Source organism: Salvelinus fontinalis, chromosome 22 (genome assembly GCF_029448725.1).
Source record: "Salvelinus fontinalis isolate EN_2023a chromosome 22, ASM2944872v1, whole genome shotgun sequence".
Lineage (NCBI taxonomy): Eukaryota > Metazoa > Chordata > Actinopteri > Salmoniformes > Salmonidae > Salvelinus > Salvelinus fontinalis.
The window spans coordinates 23286419-23304194 of record NC_074686.1 but is presented as its reverse complement, the minus strand read 5'-3'; the positions used below and the strand labels follow the sequence as shown (position 1 = coordinate 23304194).

The following is a 17776-nucleotide window of genomic DNA, read 5'->3' as shown; positions in this document are numbered from 1 at the left end:
ACCGTGATGGAGAGGTCTTTGAGTGGGCAGGCCGTTCCTGGGAGGATGAGCAGCTGTCTTGTCGAGCTTGAGGTGGTGGGCCGACATCCAAGCTGAGATATCTGCCAGGCACGCAGAGATGCGTGTCGCCACCTGGGTGTCAGATTGGGGGAAGGAGAAAGGTAGTTGATAGGAGAGACCATGTGAGGATATGACGGAGCCGAGTGGCTGGGTGTATAGAGAGAAGAGGGCCAAGAACCGAGCCCTGGGGGACACCAGTAGTGAATGGTGTACATGGTGCAAACACAGATCTTCTCCACGTCACCTGGTAGGAGCGACCTGCCAGGTAGGATGCAATCCAAGAGAATGCAAAGCCTGAGACACCCGGCCCTGAGAAGATGGAGAGGAGGATCTGATAGTTTACAGTGTTGAAGGCAGTGGATAGATCTAGGACGATGAGAACAGAGGAGAGAGTGTCATCTTTGTCAGTGTGAAGAGCCTCCATGACACAAAGGAAAGCAGTCTCGGTAGAGTGACCCGTCTTGAAGCCTGACTGGTTAGAGTCAAGAAGATTGTTCTGAGAGAGATTTGATCAGAGAAGGCACGCTAAAGTGTTTTGAAAATAAAACAAAGAAGGGATACAGGTCTATAGTTTTTGATGTCAGATGAGTCGAGTGTTGGTTTCTTGAGGAGGTGAGCGACTCGGCCATATACATTTTAGATGGGACGTAGCCAGTGGTCAGGGATGAGTTGATGAGGGAAGTGAGGAATATGAGAAGGTCTCCAGAGTCTGGAGTAGGGGATGGGGTCAAGCGGGCAGGTTGTCGGCTGGCCAGACCTCACTAGTCGCAGTATTTCATCTGGAGAGAGAGGGGGGAAAGAGATCAAGGCGTAGGGTAGTTCTGTGTGAGTGGGAACAGAGGACTCAATAGTGAATGAGGAGCGGATGTCGTCAACCTTCTTTTCAAAGTGATTGACAAAGTGGTGGTTAGAGTTGGAGGAAAGGGAGACAGTGATCAGAGACCTGGAAGAGATTAGCAGGCGAGCAGCCTCTAGTAAAGATGAGGTCAAGCATACTGCCTGCCTTGTGAGTTGGAGGGGACTGGGAAAGGATGAGGTCAAACGAGGAAAGGAGGGGAAAGCGAGAGTTGTAAATAAATTAATCAAAGTTGGAAATAAATTACGAAGAGCGTTGAGCCATCGACAGGAAATTAACTTATCAAGGTGTCAAGCTTATTGAGGAACTCTCCAAGGGCACCTGGTGGGCAATAGAGGACAACAATGTTAAGCTTGAGTGGACTAGTGACAGTGACAGCATGGAATTCAAATGAGGAGATGGACAGGTGATAGAGGGAGAAAAGAGAATCTCCAGTTAGGAGAAATGAGTAGACCTGTGCCACCACCGTGACGACCAGAGAGAAAACATAGTCAGATGAAGAAAGAGCAGCCGGAGTAGCAGTGTTCTCTGTGGTGATCCACAGGGCCAAAAAGTCAAGGGACTGAAGGGCAGCATAGACTGAGATGAACTCTGCGTTCTACACTGCAGATCGGCAGTTCCAAACGTTGCCAGAGACCCAGAATTCCACATGGGTTGTGCGCGCAGGGTCCACTAAATTAAAAGGTTTGCAGCCAAGGGGTGAGGGGCGCCTGTAAAGCCTACAGGGAGAGGATCGAACAGGTATAGAAAACACACACAGAGATCATCAGAATATAACTAGGTATGATACTGAAGTGAGAGAGTGGTGTGGAGTCTTCCTCTTTCCTTCCTCGAACAACCATGCAGAACAACTTGGCAGAACAACCATGCAGAACAACTTGGCAGAACAACCATGCAGAACAACTTGGCAGAACAACCATGCAGAACAACTTGGCAGAACCGTCTCACTGCCCCCCATATGCCATATCTTGAAATATGCAGACAGACAGATTAAAAGTATATTTACATTGTAATACTTCTAACAGCCAACCTTCTGTGTCCATAACTTTTGGACTTTATAGCGTTCCCAGAAGGCATGGATTATTGAGTCATTGTTAGTTTTACATTTAAATTTGTGAATTTTGTCCCTTGTATAGAATTTTTTACGCAAGTCTTGGTTAAAATCATTGAAACATTTTTCCAAGTGTCAGTTGGATAGGCTTTCTGCAAGGTTTTGAATATCTTACCAATCATATGATCATCCTTTTCTGGCTCAAATAGGATTCCCTCAAGATTGCTGTGAAATACAAAAGATTTCAAATAGAAATTTCCTGATATTGAACTTAAGGTGCACGTTTGAACATATTTACATTGGTCAGTCCAAAATTGCTTTTAAATTCTGTAATGGGAAATACTGTAAATGTATTTTCTGATTACCAATTAATTTACGCTTTCTATGCCTTTAGTTTTCCATGTGGATCAATTTAAAAATGCGTTGTGATATTGGTTCTTGTAGAATACGTTTCATTTTCTTCCATATTGTTATAATGTTCTTAACTAGAAAGTTGTTAATGTCCTTAGCTTTATCCTTTGAAAATAAAGATGTACAAATATTATGGGGAGGAGCATGCGCATCTTCAATATGTACCCATTCTTCCTCTTTAGTGCATTTAATAATATTCATATTTGAATGACCATTGAACAGCAGTAAATATTATCGATTGTGCATTGAAATCCAACACGGTTTACCCAGTGAAGAGGACCCCCAGTGAGCACATTAGCAACAGATTAGCCAAGCTAGAATTAACATTACAACCAGTGTTTAATTGAGTATTCAATAAGTATGTATTCTCACAAGGCAAATGTACAGCAAACAACTGCCAGCTGGCTAGCACCACAGGAGGTGAGCAGCAAGACCAGCTACACACAGATCCAGACAGCCTTACTGACATGTCAATAACTTCTTGGGGCAGAAAAATAACATCAAATGATTAATCATAGAATAAAGTCTATTCTGCATTTGTAGACACTAATTCTGCAGACAGGCTTAAATTGAAAATGGCCTTTTAAACAACAACACTTAATAGAATGCATGAGCTCTAGAATGCATGGACTAGAATGCTCTAGAATAGAATACATTTTTCATCAATCACATAAAGGGTCTAGTATTAAAAAAACGAATGATAATGCATATAAAAAAAACAATAAACAATGTAATAATACCAACAACAACAAGAATAACAGTATTAAAGCTTTTCATGACCATATCAACATTCGGTGTATTGGAAAGAAATTCCCAATATACTCTTTGTATAAAAAAAAGAAGTGATCAAGTGTCTGCATGGGACAAATAACAGTTCATGTTGTCAGAGGAGGGTTAGGTGTGCCATGTGTTCGATACCATTCACTCAGTTCCAGCCATTACTATGAGCCCGTACTCCCCAATGAAGGTGCCATCTGTGATGAGGAAGGTGGGGGTGGGGGGGGATCAGGTCAGGTAAGCGTGCTTCCACAGATTTGGGGCTGAGAGTGGGGGGCAAAGTAGCTTGGTCCCAAATCTGTTTGTGCTGTATAGCCAAATACTATTGGTCTAACTTGTAAGTCGCTCTGGATAAGAGCGTCTGCTAAATGACTTAAATGTCAATGTAATTCATCATTGTCATACCAAACATACCAATAATTCATTGTTTGACATGTGATGACTATAGGAGTTGGCTATACAACACAACCAGATCTGGGGCCAGGCTAGGGGCGGAGGGGTGAGGGGTCGGTGTCCTCCACAGATTTTGGGTGGTGGTGGTGGGTCTGGGAGGGGGACAGTGGAGGTCCTTGCTGTCAGACTATGTGGCGTATCTCTTGGTCCACTGTTTGGCTATCCTGTCGTGCTCTGGTCTGTTGGTTGTGTACTGGGTGGCGATGCTTCCTACCAGAGGGTCAGCTGTGAGAAGGGAGAACAACATGGATGACATTATTTTAACCACCATTAAATGACATCCCATCACATCCATTGGTTGTTTGTCTACAGTCAGAAACTGTCACCCCAACTATTCAGATAAACGATTTGCTTCCATTAACTGTGATTTTTAAAGACTACCTTGATACCTTTAACATCCTAAATGGAAAAACCCATGAATAATTTTCCATGTCGTGAAGCCCTGTTCATCTCAAGTAGGACACTCTATAACTATATGACATACAAAGTAGCAGACACTTTTACAGACATCATGTGAATCAAGTGTTCACAGCAGGCTTGACTAGTACTACAGGAAAGGAGGGTGAAGCAAAATGACAGAGACATATTCCCTTTACAGCACATCACAGTGACACACTCTGACCAGGGGTGTATTCAGGGATGTGCAACCATAGAAATAGAATGAATATAATGGGCGTGGAAGCTCTAACCCTGGCAATCTGACTGGTAAACTCACAGGTACACTCGCAATGCCTGCCTGGTATTGTGATGCAATCGTTTCCATGGTATTATGGAATGTTCTATCAACTGATTCTAACTGATGTGGCTCATGCAATGGAATATATTTTTTGTAAAGTCAGTTGAGTTGACTCAACAAATCACAGCACAGATTGAAGGGTACACTTCCTGCTTTTACTTCCTGTTATGGGTACACTCCGAATGGCTGCCAGTCCACCCATTATACCATCATTGACTTGAATGGAGATGCCCTTTCCATTAATTTTACTTCTATGGGTGCAAAATTCAAAATCATTCAAATGGCAGCCCCCCTGCCGAGCTCCAGGTGCTGGTTGGGTGAGCAGCAGTGGGGCTAGGGCTCCAGCGCAGCTAGGCTGAGGTCGGGGGTGAAAATACTAGAGCTACAGAGCACCGTACAGCGTCTCCTTGTGGCACCCCAACCTAGACAGCCAGGAATTATACAATTACTGTGCCTGCGAGGGTTCATTAACTGTCATTCTGCCCTCTCCTTCTTTAATTAGCTATATCCCATAATATTCCATCGATACTCTATACCCCTACTACTGCATGAATAAGGACAGGGGAGGGGAGGAGGAGTTGTGGGGGAGTGGGTGGACTTGGGGCCCACAGCGACAGCTCCAAACCCACTATGCAATGTGGGAGAGGGCCCCCCGGGGGGGGGGGGGGGGGGGTAATGACCAGACTGATTATGAGAACCCCCTGTGTATAGCCTCGTTATTTTATTGTGCAACTTTTTATTAGTCTCAATTTGGTGATTTCCCCCCAATTTGGACCCCAGACTTCACAACCATAAAGGGCAATGGGTTCTATAACTGATTTAAGTATTTTTTTGCCAGATCCTAATGGTATGTCAAAGTTTATGTTCCCTTTGATGGCATAGAAGGCCCTTTTTTGCCTTGTCTCTCAGATTGTTCACCTTTTTTGGAACACCATTATTTTTTGTCTTACTGAGATTTACTGTCAGGGCCCAGGTTTGACAGTATCTGTGCAGAATATCTATGTGCTGCTGTATGCCCTGCTTGGTTGGAGACAGAAGCACCAGATCATCAGCAAACAGTAGACATTTGACTTCAGATTCTAGTAGGGTGAGGCCGGGTGCTGCATACTGTTCTAGTGCCCTTGCCAATTCATTGATATATATGTTGAAGAGGGTGGGGCTTAAGCTGCATCCCTGTCTCACCCCACGGCCTTGTGGGAAGAAATGTTTGTTTTTTGGCCATTTTACCTGCACACTTGTTTGTGTACATGCATTTTATAATGTCGTATGTTTTTCCCCCAACATCTCTTTCCATCAATTTGTATAGCAGATCCTCAAGCCAAATTGAGTGTAACACTTTTTTGAAGTCAACAAAGCATGAGAAGACTTTGCCTTTGTTTTGGTTTGTCAATTAGGGTGTGCAGTGTGAATACTTGGTCTGTCGTACGGTAACTTAGAAAAAAGTCAATTTAACATTTGCTCAGTACATCGTTTTCACTGAGGAAATGTACAAGTCTGCTGTTAATGATAATGGATTTTCCCAAGGTTGCTGTTGACGCATTTCCCACATTAGTTATTGGGGTCAAATTTGTCTCCACTTTTGTGGATTGGTGTTATCAGTCCTTGGTTCCAAATATTGGGGAAGATGCCAGAGCTAAGGATGATGTTAAAAGAGTTTAAGTATAGCCAATTGGAATTTGTTGTCTGTTTATTTTATAATTTCATGTCGGATATCATCAACACCACATGTATTTTTGGGTTGGAGGGTTTGTATTTTGTCCTGTAGTTCATTCAATGTAATTGGAGAATCCAGTGGGTTCTGGTAGTTTTTAATAGCTTATTCTAAGATTTCTAATTGATCATGTATATGTTTATTCTTTGTTATAGAGCCAAAAAGATTTGAGAAGTGGTTTATTCACACATCTCCGTTTTGGGAACTCTTCGTGTGGTTGTTAGTTTGTGTTCCAGAAGTGGTTAGATTATATGGATTCTTCAATTACATTGAGATGATTTCTGACGTGCTGTTCCTTCTTTTTCCGTAGTGTATTGCTGTATTGTTTTAGGGATAGACTCATAGACTCGCTTTTCTGGGTCTCTATGTTTTTGGTTGGATAGGTTTCTCAATTTCTTTCTTAGGTTTTTGTATTCTTCATCAAACCATTTGTCATTGTTCTTCATTTTCTTAGGTTGTCTGCTTGGAAATTTTTTATTTGATAGGGAATCTGAAAGGTCAAGTATACTGTTTAGGCTTTCTACTGCCAAGTTTACACCTTCACTATTACAGTGAAATGTTTTGTCCAGGAATTTGTCTAAAAGGGATTGAATTTGTTGTTGCCTAATTGTTTTTAGGTAGGTTTCCACACTACTTTCCTTCCATCTATAGCATTTCTTAATATTGTGCAGTTCCTTTGGCTTTGATGCCTCATGATTGAGTATTGCTCTGTTCAGGTAGACTGTGATTTTACGGTGATCTGATATGGTGTCAGTGGGCTGACCGAATGCTCTGAGAGACTCTGGGTTGAGGTCAGTGATAAAGTAGTCTACAGTACTACAAGGGATGAGCTGTAGGTGTATCTAGTGGCGCAGTGGTCTAGGGCACTGCATCGCAGTGCTAGCTGCGCCACCAGTCTCTCTGGGTTCACGCCCAGGCTCTGTCGCAGCCGGCCGCAACCGGGAGGTCCGTGGGGCGACGCACAATTGGCATAGCGTCGTCCGGGTTAGGGAGGGTTTGGCCGGTAGGGATATCCTTGTCTCAGTATGTAAATGTAATAAAATGTAAATAAAATGTATGCACTCTACTGTAAGTCGCTCTGGATAAGAGCGTCTGCTAAATGACTAAAATGTAAAATGTATCTACCATAGGAGTCCTCTTGCAGCCTGCCATTGGCTATGTACAGACCCAGCATGCGACAAAGCTGCAGGAGTTGTGACCCATTTTTGTTGGTTGTTTTGTCATCGTTGTGTCTAGGGGGGCATATTTGGGAGGGCATACTGTCCCCTCCAGGTAGGTGTTTGTCCCCCTGTGTGCTGAGAGTGTCAGGTTCTGGCATTTAGGTCACCACAGTCTAGTACATGTCCCTGGGCATGGAAATTGTTGATCTCCCCCTCTAGGATGGAGAAGCTGTCATCGTTAAGGTATGGGGATTCTATTGGGGGGGATATAGGTAGCACACATGAAGCCATTTTTCTCTGATGAGATAATTTCCTTATATATTTCCCGCCAGATAAAATGTTCCTGTTTTGACGAATTTATTAGAATGGGTTAGGTCTGCTCTATACCATATTAGCATACCCACTGAGTCTCTTCCCTGTTTCACACCTGGTAGTTTGGTGGATGGGACTACCAGCTCTCTGTAACCTAGAGGGCAACCAGTGTCTGTATTTCCAATTTCTTTGATGAAGTCTTGGTTCCTGCTCTTTAGGTTAAAGGCAGATTACCTCAGACCTTGTAAATTCCATGATGAGATAGTACATTCCCTCTCGTGTGTCGTCTCTCTCATGTGTCGTCTCTCGCACGCGCTCTTTCTCAATTTCAATTCAAGGGCTTTATTGGCATGGGAAACTTATGTTTACATTGCCAAAGCAAGTGAAATAGATAATAAACAAAAGTGAGAGACACTTCGAGTCTCTCTGTCTGATTGGTTGACTGGGGTGTCACTCACCAGGGTTGCAGTCAGTGAGCAGGGAGCAGATGGACAGCAGCACCTTGGAGATGGTGAGGGCGGGGCTCCAGTTGTCCTTCAGGATGTCCAGACAGATCACACCCTGACTGTTGATGTTACAGTGGTAGATCCTGGTACGGAATGTCACCTTGAAAACAACAAAGTACATATATATCAATACACTCTGGGGTTTATGTGCTCTTTCCAGTACTTGGGGAGCTGAGCATCTCTTTGTGCCAGTAACACAGAAGAAGCAGAGCCAAAAATAACAGGAAGAGAAGAGACCACACATCCTTAAGGATCCACCTCCGACCTCTGGGGGGGTGGGATAAGAGCGGGATTGACATAGGAGATGCACCCTTTCACTGACTCACTCACTTACTCACTCCCTAGCTGACTCACTCACTCACTCCCTAGCTGACTCACTCTCTCTCAATCACACATGAGTGACTAACTATGTTGGCCTGCTTGTGGAAACTGTGCTCCATAAAAGCTGCATAATCTCCCAGGCTATCCCAAGGTGTGGAGGGGACCTGCTAGTCTAGTCTGTGGTATTTGTGTACCTTGTTCTCAGATAGAAAGCAGCCATAGAAGTGTCTGTCTGTCTGCCTGCCTGCCTGCCTGCCTGCCTGCCTGCCTGCCTGCCTGCCTGCCTACCTGTCTGCAGCCCTGTGCACAGCCAGGCAGTAAAAGCAACCGAGCGGGAGGCCTGTCTCTCAGATCAGCAGATATGTTTCCTTTAATCCTCAGTCAGCACAGGGCAGAGAGAGAGAAGAAGAAAGGTAGAGATAGAGAGAGTGACTGAGGGAGAGAAAGTGAGAGAAAGTGAGAGAGAGAAGAAGAAAGGTTAGAGATGATGACAGACAGAAGCCCCACATCCTGAGGCAATCACTAAACTAAACTGTCTCAGGGCCGACCTCCAATCAACACACCTGCATTTGGTATTTTCTCAATAAACACTGAACAGAGCTCAGAGACGATATTCACATCTGCACAGATTATTTTCTCAATAAACACTGAACACATAACATACTGACATAACGCAGTTTCTATACAGAGTATTGTCAAACCAGACAGTCTTTCCTGAGACATTGTGCAATATAATGTATGTTCATTGTGCTGCACACAATTTAAACTTAGTCTTGAGTGATTCATGCCAAGATATACCAGAGAGAAAGGACTGTTGATATTGCAACTACACAACTCAAAAGCCGGTTCACCAGTATGAAAGAAATCGCAAACGGCTTGTCTGCTAAAAATGACAATCTGCCAATTTATCATCTGTCCAGTATCCAGACTACCTGTCCCCAGAGCTTCCTATACAGTTCATCTCTTTCCGTAGCGTGTTGAGGTCGGCAATTAAGGAGAACGAGAGGCTCCATTAAAGACGTTACAGAACTGCTGTATTTAAAGCGCAACTCCCTTCTGCCCAGTTTCCCTGATGTTGCTACGGCTGGTTTTACCATCCCTGTAACTGTCATTTCTGTGGAGAGATCATTTTCTCAACTAAAACTCATAAAGAACTACCTAAGAAGCATTAGGCTCTCAGTCTGATATGTGCTTTTGAACACCTGAGGAAGCTCCACTCATTGCACTGGTGCCATCATAGCCTTGACCACGGCATTTGTTCACTGATATCCCCTCATGGGGCGGCAGGTAGCCTAGTGGTTAGAGTGTTGGACTAGTAACCGAAAGGTTGCAAGAATGAATCCCCGAGCTGACAAGGTAAAAATCGATTGTTCTGCCCCTGAACAGGCAGTTAGTTAACCCACTGTTCCTAGGCCGTCATTGAAAATAAGAATTTGTTCTTAACTGACTTGCCTAGTTAAATAAAGGTTAAAAAAAAAAAAAAAAAAAAAAATTCAGTCACATTCCTGAAGCCCAAGAGTAGTACTTGTTTAAATTCAAAAGGATTATAAATTACTTTTTGGAGGGTTACTATCAAAATGATTTATTTCATTTAAAAAATAGACATCGATGACAGGCGCATGGGACCCCAGAGCTCGTGGGCCACCCCACCTTGCGGGGGTGTCCGGTACACCAGTGAACAGAGCCAAGAAAGTTTATTCACCAGCTTCTCTCTGTCGGTTGTTATTTTCTTCTATTCAAATCATTGTTTTGTTGCTCAACATGCTCCTAGTCCAAAGTTATTTAAAAACCTTCCAGCTCTCAAAATATCTTCTCTCAAGGCAAGCCAGATATTTTCAGAATATCCCTGTGTTAAAAAAATAAAACCGTCTAGAAGAAAAAGAAACGCACACCTATGTAGGCGAGGTGCTGGCTAGCGGAGTAGAAAACTTGAAAATAAAGGAGAGCCGCACACTCTAGGAGCTCAGATGCAAAAATATTTAATTACCAACGTTTCGACAGGCAAGCTGTCTTCATCAGGGTACAAAAAAAAAAACGAACACATGGGAAACACCCTTAAATATGCACTAAAGCCTCCCGGGTGGCGCAGTGGTCTAGGGCACTGCATCGCAGTGCTAACTGCGCCACCAGAGTCTCTGGGTTCGCGTCCAGGCTCTGTCGCAGCCGGCCGCGACCGGGAGGTCCGTGGGGCGACGCACAATTTGGCTAGCGTCGTCTGGGTTAGGGAGGGTTTGGCCGGTAGGGATATCCTTGTCTCATCTCGCTCCAGCGACTCCTGTGGCGGGCCGGGCGCAGTGCGCGCTAACCAAGGGGGCCAGGTGCACGGTGTTTCCTCCGACACATTGGTGCGGCTGGCTTCCGGGTTGGAGGCGCGCTGTGTAAAAGAAGCAGTGCGGCTTGGTTGGGTTGTGCTTCGGAGGACGCATGGCTTTCGACCTTCGTCTCTCCCGAGCCCGTACGGGAGTTGTAGCGATGAGACAAGATAGTAATTACTAGCGATTGGATACCACGAAAATTGGGGAGAAAAGGGGATAAAATGAAAAAAAATATGCACTAAAAATAAAGATGTAAACTTCCGACTTCAACTGTACATACACTTAGGTTGGAGTCATTAAAACACGTTTTTCAACCACTCCACAAATTTCTCATTAACAAACTATAATTTTGTCAAGTCGGTTAGGACATCTACTTTGTGCATGACACAAGTCATTTTTCCAACAATTGTTTACAGATAAATTATTTCACTTATAATTCACTGTATCACAATTCCAGTGGGTCAGAAGTTTACATGCACTAAGTTGACTGTGCCTTCAAACAGTGTCACGACTTCCGCCGAAGTCGGTCCCTCTCCTTGTTCGGGCGGCGTTCGGCGTCACCGGCCTTCTAGCCACCGCCGATCCACTTTTCATTTTCCATTTGTTCTGTCTTTGTCTTACACACCTGGCTTCACTCACCAATTACTTGTTTATTATTGAACCCTCTGTTCCCCATGTTGTGTTCGTGAGTGATTGTTTTATTGACCGTTCATTTGCCCAAAGTTTAAGGATTCCCCTTGTTCCTGTGGATATGCCCTTCCCTGTGCACGCCCTAGATAGTCGACCATTAGGGTCAGGGCTGATTAGGGAGGCCACCGCTCCACTTGACATGGTTACGCAGGAAGGTCATAAGGAGAGAATCAGTCTCTTCCTTATTGATTCTCCTGCGTTTCCCGTGGTGCTGGGCTTACCCTGGTTGGCCTGTCATGACCCCACGATTTCGTGGCAACAGAGGGCTCTCAAGGGGTGGTCACGAGAGTGCTCAGGGAGGTGTGTGGGGGTTTCCATCGGTGCGACTACAGTGGAAAGTCCAGACCAGTTCTCCACCGTGTGCATCCCCTCAGAATTTTGCCGATTTGACTCTCGCCTTCTGTAAGAAGAGGGCGACTAAATTACCACCTCATCGACGGGGGGATTGTGCGATAAATCTCCTGGTAGACACAGCACTTCCCAGGAGTCACGTGTATCCTCTGTCACAGGAGGAGATGGTGGCTATGGAAACATATGTCTCCGAATCCCTGGGGCAGGGATACATTCGGCCCTCCACTTCACCTGCCTCCGAGTTTATTTTTTGTGAAGAAGAAGGATGGGGGTCTGCGCCCGTGCATTGACTATCGAGGGATCAATCAGATCACTGTGAGGTACAGCTACCCGCTGCCTCTCATCGGCAGTACGATCGAGTCAATGCAAGGGGCGCACTTCTTCACAAAATTGGATCTCAGGAGCGCTTACAACCTGGTGCGTATCCGGGAGGGGGACGAGTGGAAGACGGCATTTAGTACCACCTCAGGGCACTATGAGTACCTCCATGCCGTACAGGTTGATGAATGCTCCATCAGTCTTCCAGGCCTGTGTTGATGAGATTTTACTGGACCTGCACGGGCAGGGTGTAGTGTTGTATATCGACAGCATTTTGATATACTCCGCTACATGCGCCGAGCATGTGTCACTGGTGCGCAGGGTGCTTGGTCGACTGTTGGAGCATGACCTGTACGTCAAGGCTGAGAAATGTCTGTTCTTCCAACAGTCTGTCTCCTTCCTATGGTACCGCATTTCCACGTCATGGGTGGAGATGGAGTGACCGCATTTCAGCCGTGCGCAATTGGCTGACTCCCACCACGGTAAAGGAAGTGCAGCGGTTTCTGGGGTTTGCCAACTACTACCAGAGGTTTATCCGGGGTTTTGGTCAGGTAGCAGCTCCCATTACCTCACTGCTGAAGGGTGTGGCTGCAGTGGTCGGCTGAGGCGGACAGGGATTTTGGTCACCTGAAGGCTCTGTTTACCTCGGTTGCCATCCGGATCCCTCTTTGGCATTCATAGTGGAGTTGTACACGTCCGAGGCTGGGATAGGAACCGTGCTCTCTCAGCGCTCGGGCACGCCACCAAAGCTCTGCCCCTGTGCTTTCTTTTTGAAGAAGCTCAGCCCGGCGGAGCGAAACTATGATGTGGGGGACCGGGAGCTGTTGGCTGTTTGTTATGGTAAAGTTATTTTTTAAAATCTAACACGGCGATTGCATTAAGAACTAGTGTATCTTTCATTTGCTGTCCAACATGTATTTTTTAGTAAAGTTTATGAGTTATTTGGTCAGATTAGGTGAGTGTCAGAAATATATCCGGAGATTCTGGGAAAAAGTTGCTACATTTTCACAATGTATAACCACGGTTTTCAGCTCAAACTATGCACATTTTCGAACAAAACATAAGTGTATTGTTTAACCTGATGTTATAGGACTGTCATCTGATGAAGTTGGTCAAGGTTAGTGAATAATTTTATATCTTTTGGTGTTTTCTTTTGCGATCGCTACCTTTGCGGTGAATGAATGCGGTTGTGTGTTTGGCTATTGTGGTAAGCTAATATAATGCTATATTGTGTTTTTGCTGTAAAACACTTAAAAAATCTGAAATATTGGCTGGATTCACAAGATATTTATCCTTCATTTGCTGTACACCATGTATTTTTCATAAATGTTTTATGATGAGTATTTAGGTATTTCACGTTGCTCTCTGTAATTATTATTGGTTAGCTAATAGAAATACATAGTGTTCTCGCTGTAAAACATTTTAAAAAAAATCGGAAATGATGGCTGGATTCACAAGATGTGTATCTTTCATTTGGTGTCTTGGACTTGTGATTTCATGATATTTATATGCTAGTATTTACTTGTGGCGCTATGCTAGGCTGTGCTAGTCAGCTTTTTACTGATGAGGATGCTCCCGGATCCGGGATGAGTACCAAGTAGAAGTTAAAGTTCATAGAAACATGTCAAACGATGTCTATAATCAATCCTTAGGATCTTTTTATCATAAATATTATTTCAACCGGACAACAGCGTTGACAATAGAAAAGAAAGAACCAACGACGCGCTCATGGCCACGCGCGATAAACAACACATGGCTTTCAGCTGAGCCACTTACTCTGAGTGGTCTTATTCTCTTCCCTTTCACAATAGAAGCCTGAAACAACTTCTAAAGACTGTTGACTTCTACTGGAAGCCTTAGGAAGTGCAATCTGACTCCATAGACACTGGATATTGGATAGGCATTCACTTAAACTACAAACCTCAGAATTCCCACTTCCTGGTTGGATTTCTCTCAGGTTTTCGCCTGCCATATGAGTTCTGTTATACTCACAGACATTATTTTAACAGTTTTGTTAACTAGAGTGTTTTCTATCCAAATCTACTAATTATATGCATATCCTAGCTTCTGGGCCTGAGTAACAGGCAGTTTACTCTGGGCACGCTTTTCATCCAAACTTCCCAATGCTGCCCCCTATCCCAGACAGGTTAAAGTCCTGAGGAGACTGAACGAGGTATGCTACAGGTTACAGCTTCCTCCAGATTATTGTATTAATCCCTCGTTCCATGTGTCTCTCCTCAGGCTGGTGGTGGCTGGTCCCCTCCAGGAAGCTGAGGTGCGGGAGGTTCCTCCGCCCCCTCTGGACATCAATGGGGCCCCGGCATATGCTGTTCGAGCCATCCTGGACTCGAGGCGTTGGGCAAGGGGCCTTCAGTACCTCGTGGAGTGGGAGGGGTACGGTCCGGAGGAGAGATGCTGTTTGCCGGTGGAGGACATCCTGGACCCTTCGTTGCTGCGGGATTTCCACCATCTCCATCCGGATCGCCCTGCGCCTTGTCCTCCGGGTCGTCTCCGAGGTCGGTGTCGGCGAGCTGCTGGAGCCGCGTGTCAAGGGGGGGTACTGTCACGACTTCCGCCGAAGTCGGTCCCTCTCCTTGTTTGGGCGGTGTTCGGCAGTCGACGTCCCCTGCCTTCTAGCCAACGCCGATCCACTTTTCATTTTCCATTAGTTCTGTCTTATGACACCTGGCTTCACTCACTTGTTTATTATTTAACCCTCTGTTCCCCATGTGTTCGTGAATGATTGTTTATTGTAATTCGGTGTTCCGTGTTTGTGGGCTATCATTGTTGCCTTGTTTATTTGTATTTTTTGAGTAAAGTACTTTTATTACTCATATCTGCTGTCCTGCGCCTGACTCCCTAAACCAGCTACACATAGGACCACTACAAACAGCTTGGAAAATTCCAGAAAATTATGTCATGGCTTTAGAAGCTTCTGATAGGCTAATTGACATAACTTGAGTCAATTGGAGGTGTACCTGTGGATGTATTTCAAGGCCGACCTTCAAACTCAGTGCCGCTTTGCTTGACATCATGGGAAAATCAAAAGAAATCAGCCAAGACCTCAGAAAAAAATTTGCAGACCTCCACAAGTCTGGTTCATCATTGGGAGCAATTTCCAAATGCCTGAAGGTACCACATTCATCTGTACAAACAATAGTACGCAAGTATAAACAGCATGGGACAACACAGCCATCATACCTCTCAGGAAGGAGACGTGTTCTGTCTCCTAGAGATGAACGTACTTTGGTGCGAAAAGTGCAAATCAATCCCAGAACAGCAGCAAAGGACCTTGTGAAGATGGAGGAAACAGGTGCAAAAGTATCTATATCCACAGTAAAAAGAGTCCTATAGCAACATAACCTGAAAGGCTGCTCAGCAAGGAAGAAGCCACTGCTCCAAAACCACCATAAAAAAGCCAGACTACGGTTTGCAACTGCACATGGGGACAAAGATCGTACTTTTTGGAGAAATGTCCTCTGGTCTGATGAAACAAAAATAGAACTGTTTGGCGATAATGACCATCATTATGTTTGGAGGAAAAAGGCAGAGGCTTGCAAGCCGAAAAACACCATCACAACCGTGAAGCACGGGGGTGGCAGCATCATGTTGTGGGGGTGCTTTGCTGCAGGAGGGACTTGTGCACTTCACAAAACAGATGGCATCATGAGGACGGAAAATTATGTGGATATATTGAAGCAACATCTCAAGACATCAGTCAGGAAGTTCAAGCTTGGTCACAAATGGGTTTTCCAAATGGACAATGACCCCAAGCATACTTCCAAAGTTGTGGCAAAATGGCTTAAGGACAACAAAGTCAAAGTATTTGAGTGGCCATCACAAAGCCTTGACCTCAATCATATAGAAAATGTGTAGGCAGAACTGAAAAAGCATGTGCAAGCAAGGAGGCCTACAAACCTGACTCAGTTGCACCAGCTCTGTCAGGAGGAATTCACCCAACTTATTGTGGGAAGCTTGTGGAAGGCTACCCAAAACGTTTGACCCAAGTTAAACAATTTAAAGACAATGCTACCAAATACTAATTGAGTGTATGTAAACTTCTGACCCACTGGGAATGTGATGAAAGAAAGAAACGCTGAAATAAATCATTCTCTCTACTATTATTCTGACATTTTACATTCTTAAAATAAAGTAGTGATCCTAACTGACCTAAGACAGGGAATTTTTACTCTGATTAAATGTCAGGAATTGTGAAAAACTGAGTTTAAATGTATTTGGCTATGGTGTATGTAAACTTCCGACTTCAACTGTACTTATCTATTTGTGTTTCAGAGGAGCAATTGATGCACTGTTAATGTTTGTCTCTAAAGTAGCCGGTGTCGTGCAGATGTTTAGTATTTCACGCCCTCAAAGCCTAACCCAAGGCCCAAATCAAAAATAAAACAGAATTAGTCAACATGGGCTCCTGAGCAAGCACTAGTCTAGCATACATACCTGTGTGTGTGTGTGTGTGTGTGTGTGTGTGTGTGTGTGTGTGTGTGTGTGTGTGTGTGTGTGTGCATGCATATGTGTTTACCTTGGGTGGTTTGAAGGGGTAGTCTGGTGTAAAGGCGATATCTAGGAAGAAGACCCCTCCCTCGTACACAGAGCCTGGTGGTCCCAGGATGGTGGATCTCCACTCATAGATGTTGTCTCCTTTTGGACCCGCACTGCATGGGCACAGAAGAAAGAAATTCAATATACAGAACGTATTTAGAAATCAGGACATTACATTTTAATTCTGTAACTCAATTCCTGATTCTGCAGTGTGTGTTGTGAAAGATAAAGAGAGAAGAAGCTTGAATGATCTCTCTCTTATTATCAACCAAACTATTCTGTATAACTCCTTATTACCAGATACATGCCCGTGGCATCTCTATGCAGTTATCTAGTCACACACACACACACACACACACACACACACACACACACACACACACACAGACACGGCAGATTGCCCTCCCTGTAGTACATGAGAACTACAGTGTAGACTAGAGAGCAGCTGGCTGCTGCCGAGTCTCATTGTTACGTTGCCTCCTCCGACACATAGTGGAGAGGACAAATAATCAAATCCTATTTTAGAAAGAGAGCGATGGGGAGAGAGGGGGGCAAAGCAGTAGAAAGAGAGTGAGAGGGGAGGCATTAATGCAATGCGAGTGAGTGTATCACTAAAGCCATTCATTTTAAAATGTAGTCCGTAGTAAAGAGGTAGGCCTGTGTATTTTCTGTCTTGCTCATTTTGGACACGGTGAGGAATTATGGTAAACAAGCTGAAAGAGAGAGAGAGACGAATGAGCTGGAGAGAGAAGGTGTGCCTCCAGGAGACAGACAGCTTGGCAGTAGTAAATAGTTCTAGTCGTGGTCACGCTCTAGGCTGTTGTTGCACAACATGACTTAGTGGTTAGGAGAGATCCATGTTTGTGGGTCAAATCAACCCATTGCTATAGGTGGTTGAGACAGACGTTCCACATGGCACTCTCTCCTAGTCCTCTTTTGGTTGGCTAAAATAGTGATTTTCTCCCCTCTCTTCCCACAGTAAGTATCTAAGCTACAGACCGCATCTGGATATGTTAAGAGCACCACCAGCGACACCCATGTATAACCCAGGCTTGTGGAACCACTGGTTCCCTATCCAGTAACAAAGAAGTACTGTGCTCTATCAATGTTTATGACCTGTCCTCACTCTAGCACCATAGTGGGAAGTAAAAGCATAACACACCATAAAAGTATAAATGGTGTAGAAACAGG

At 44.6% G+C, this 17776-nt stretch overlaps 1 protein-coding gene across 1 annotated transcript in view; it reads right to left on the bottom strand.

The window, feature by feature from the left end:
- Positions 1-2698: 2698 nt before the first annotated feature.
- LOC129820055 (ubiquitin-conjugating enzyme E2 E2-like) overlaps positions 2699-17776 on the bottom strand; it is a 52206-nt gene continuing 37128 nt past the window's right edge. Inside the window, exons 4-6 of the mRNA XM_055876874.1 lie at positions 16566-16698; positions 7986-8133; positions 2699-3833 (exon numbers count right to left, since the gene is read on the bottom strand). Coding sequence (XP_055732849.1) covers positions 3736-3833; positions 7986-8133; positions 16566-16698 — 379 coding nt within the window. The 3' untranslated portion in view covers positions 2699-3735. The remainder of the gene's footprint in view (positions 3834-7985; positions 8134-16565; positions 16699-17776) is intronic.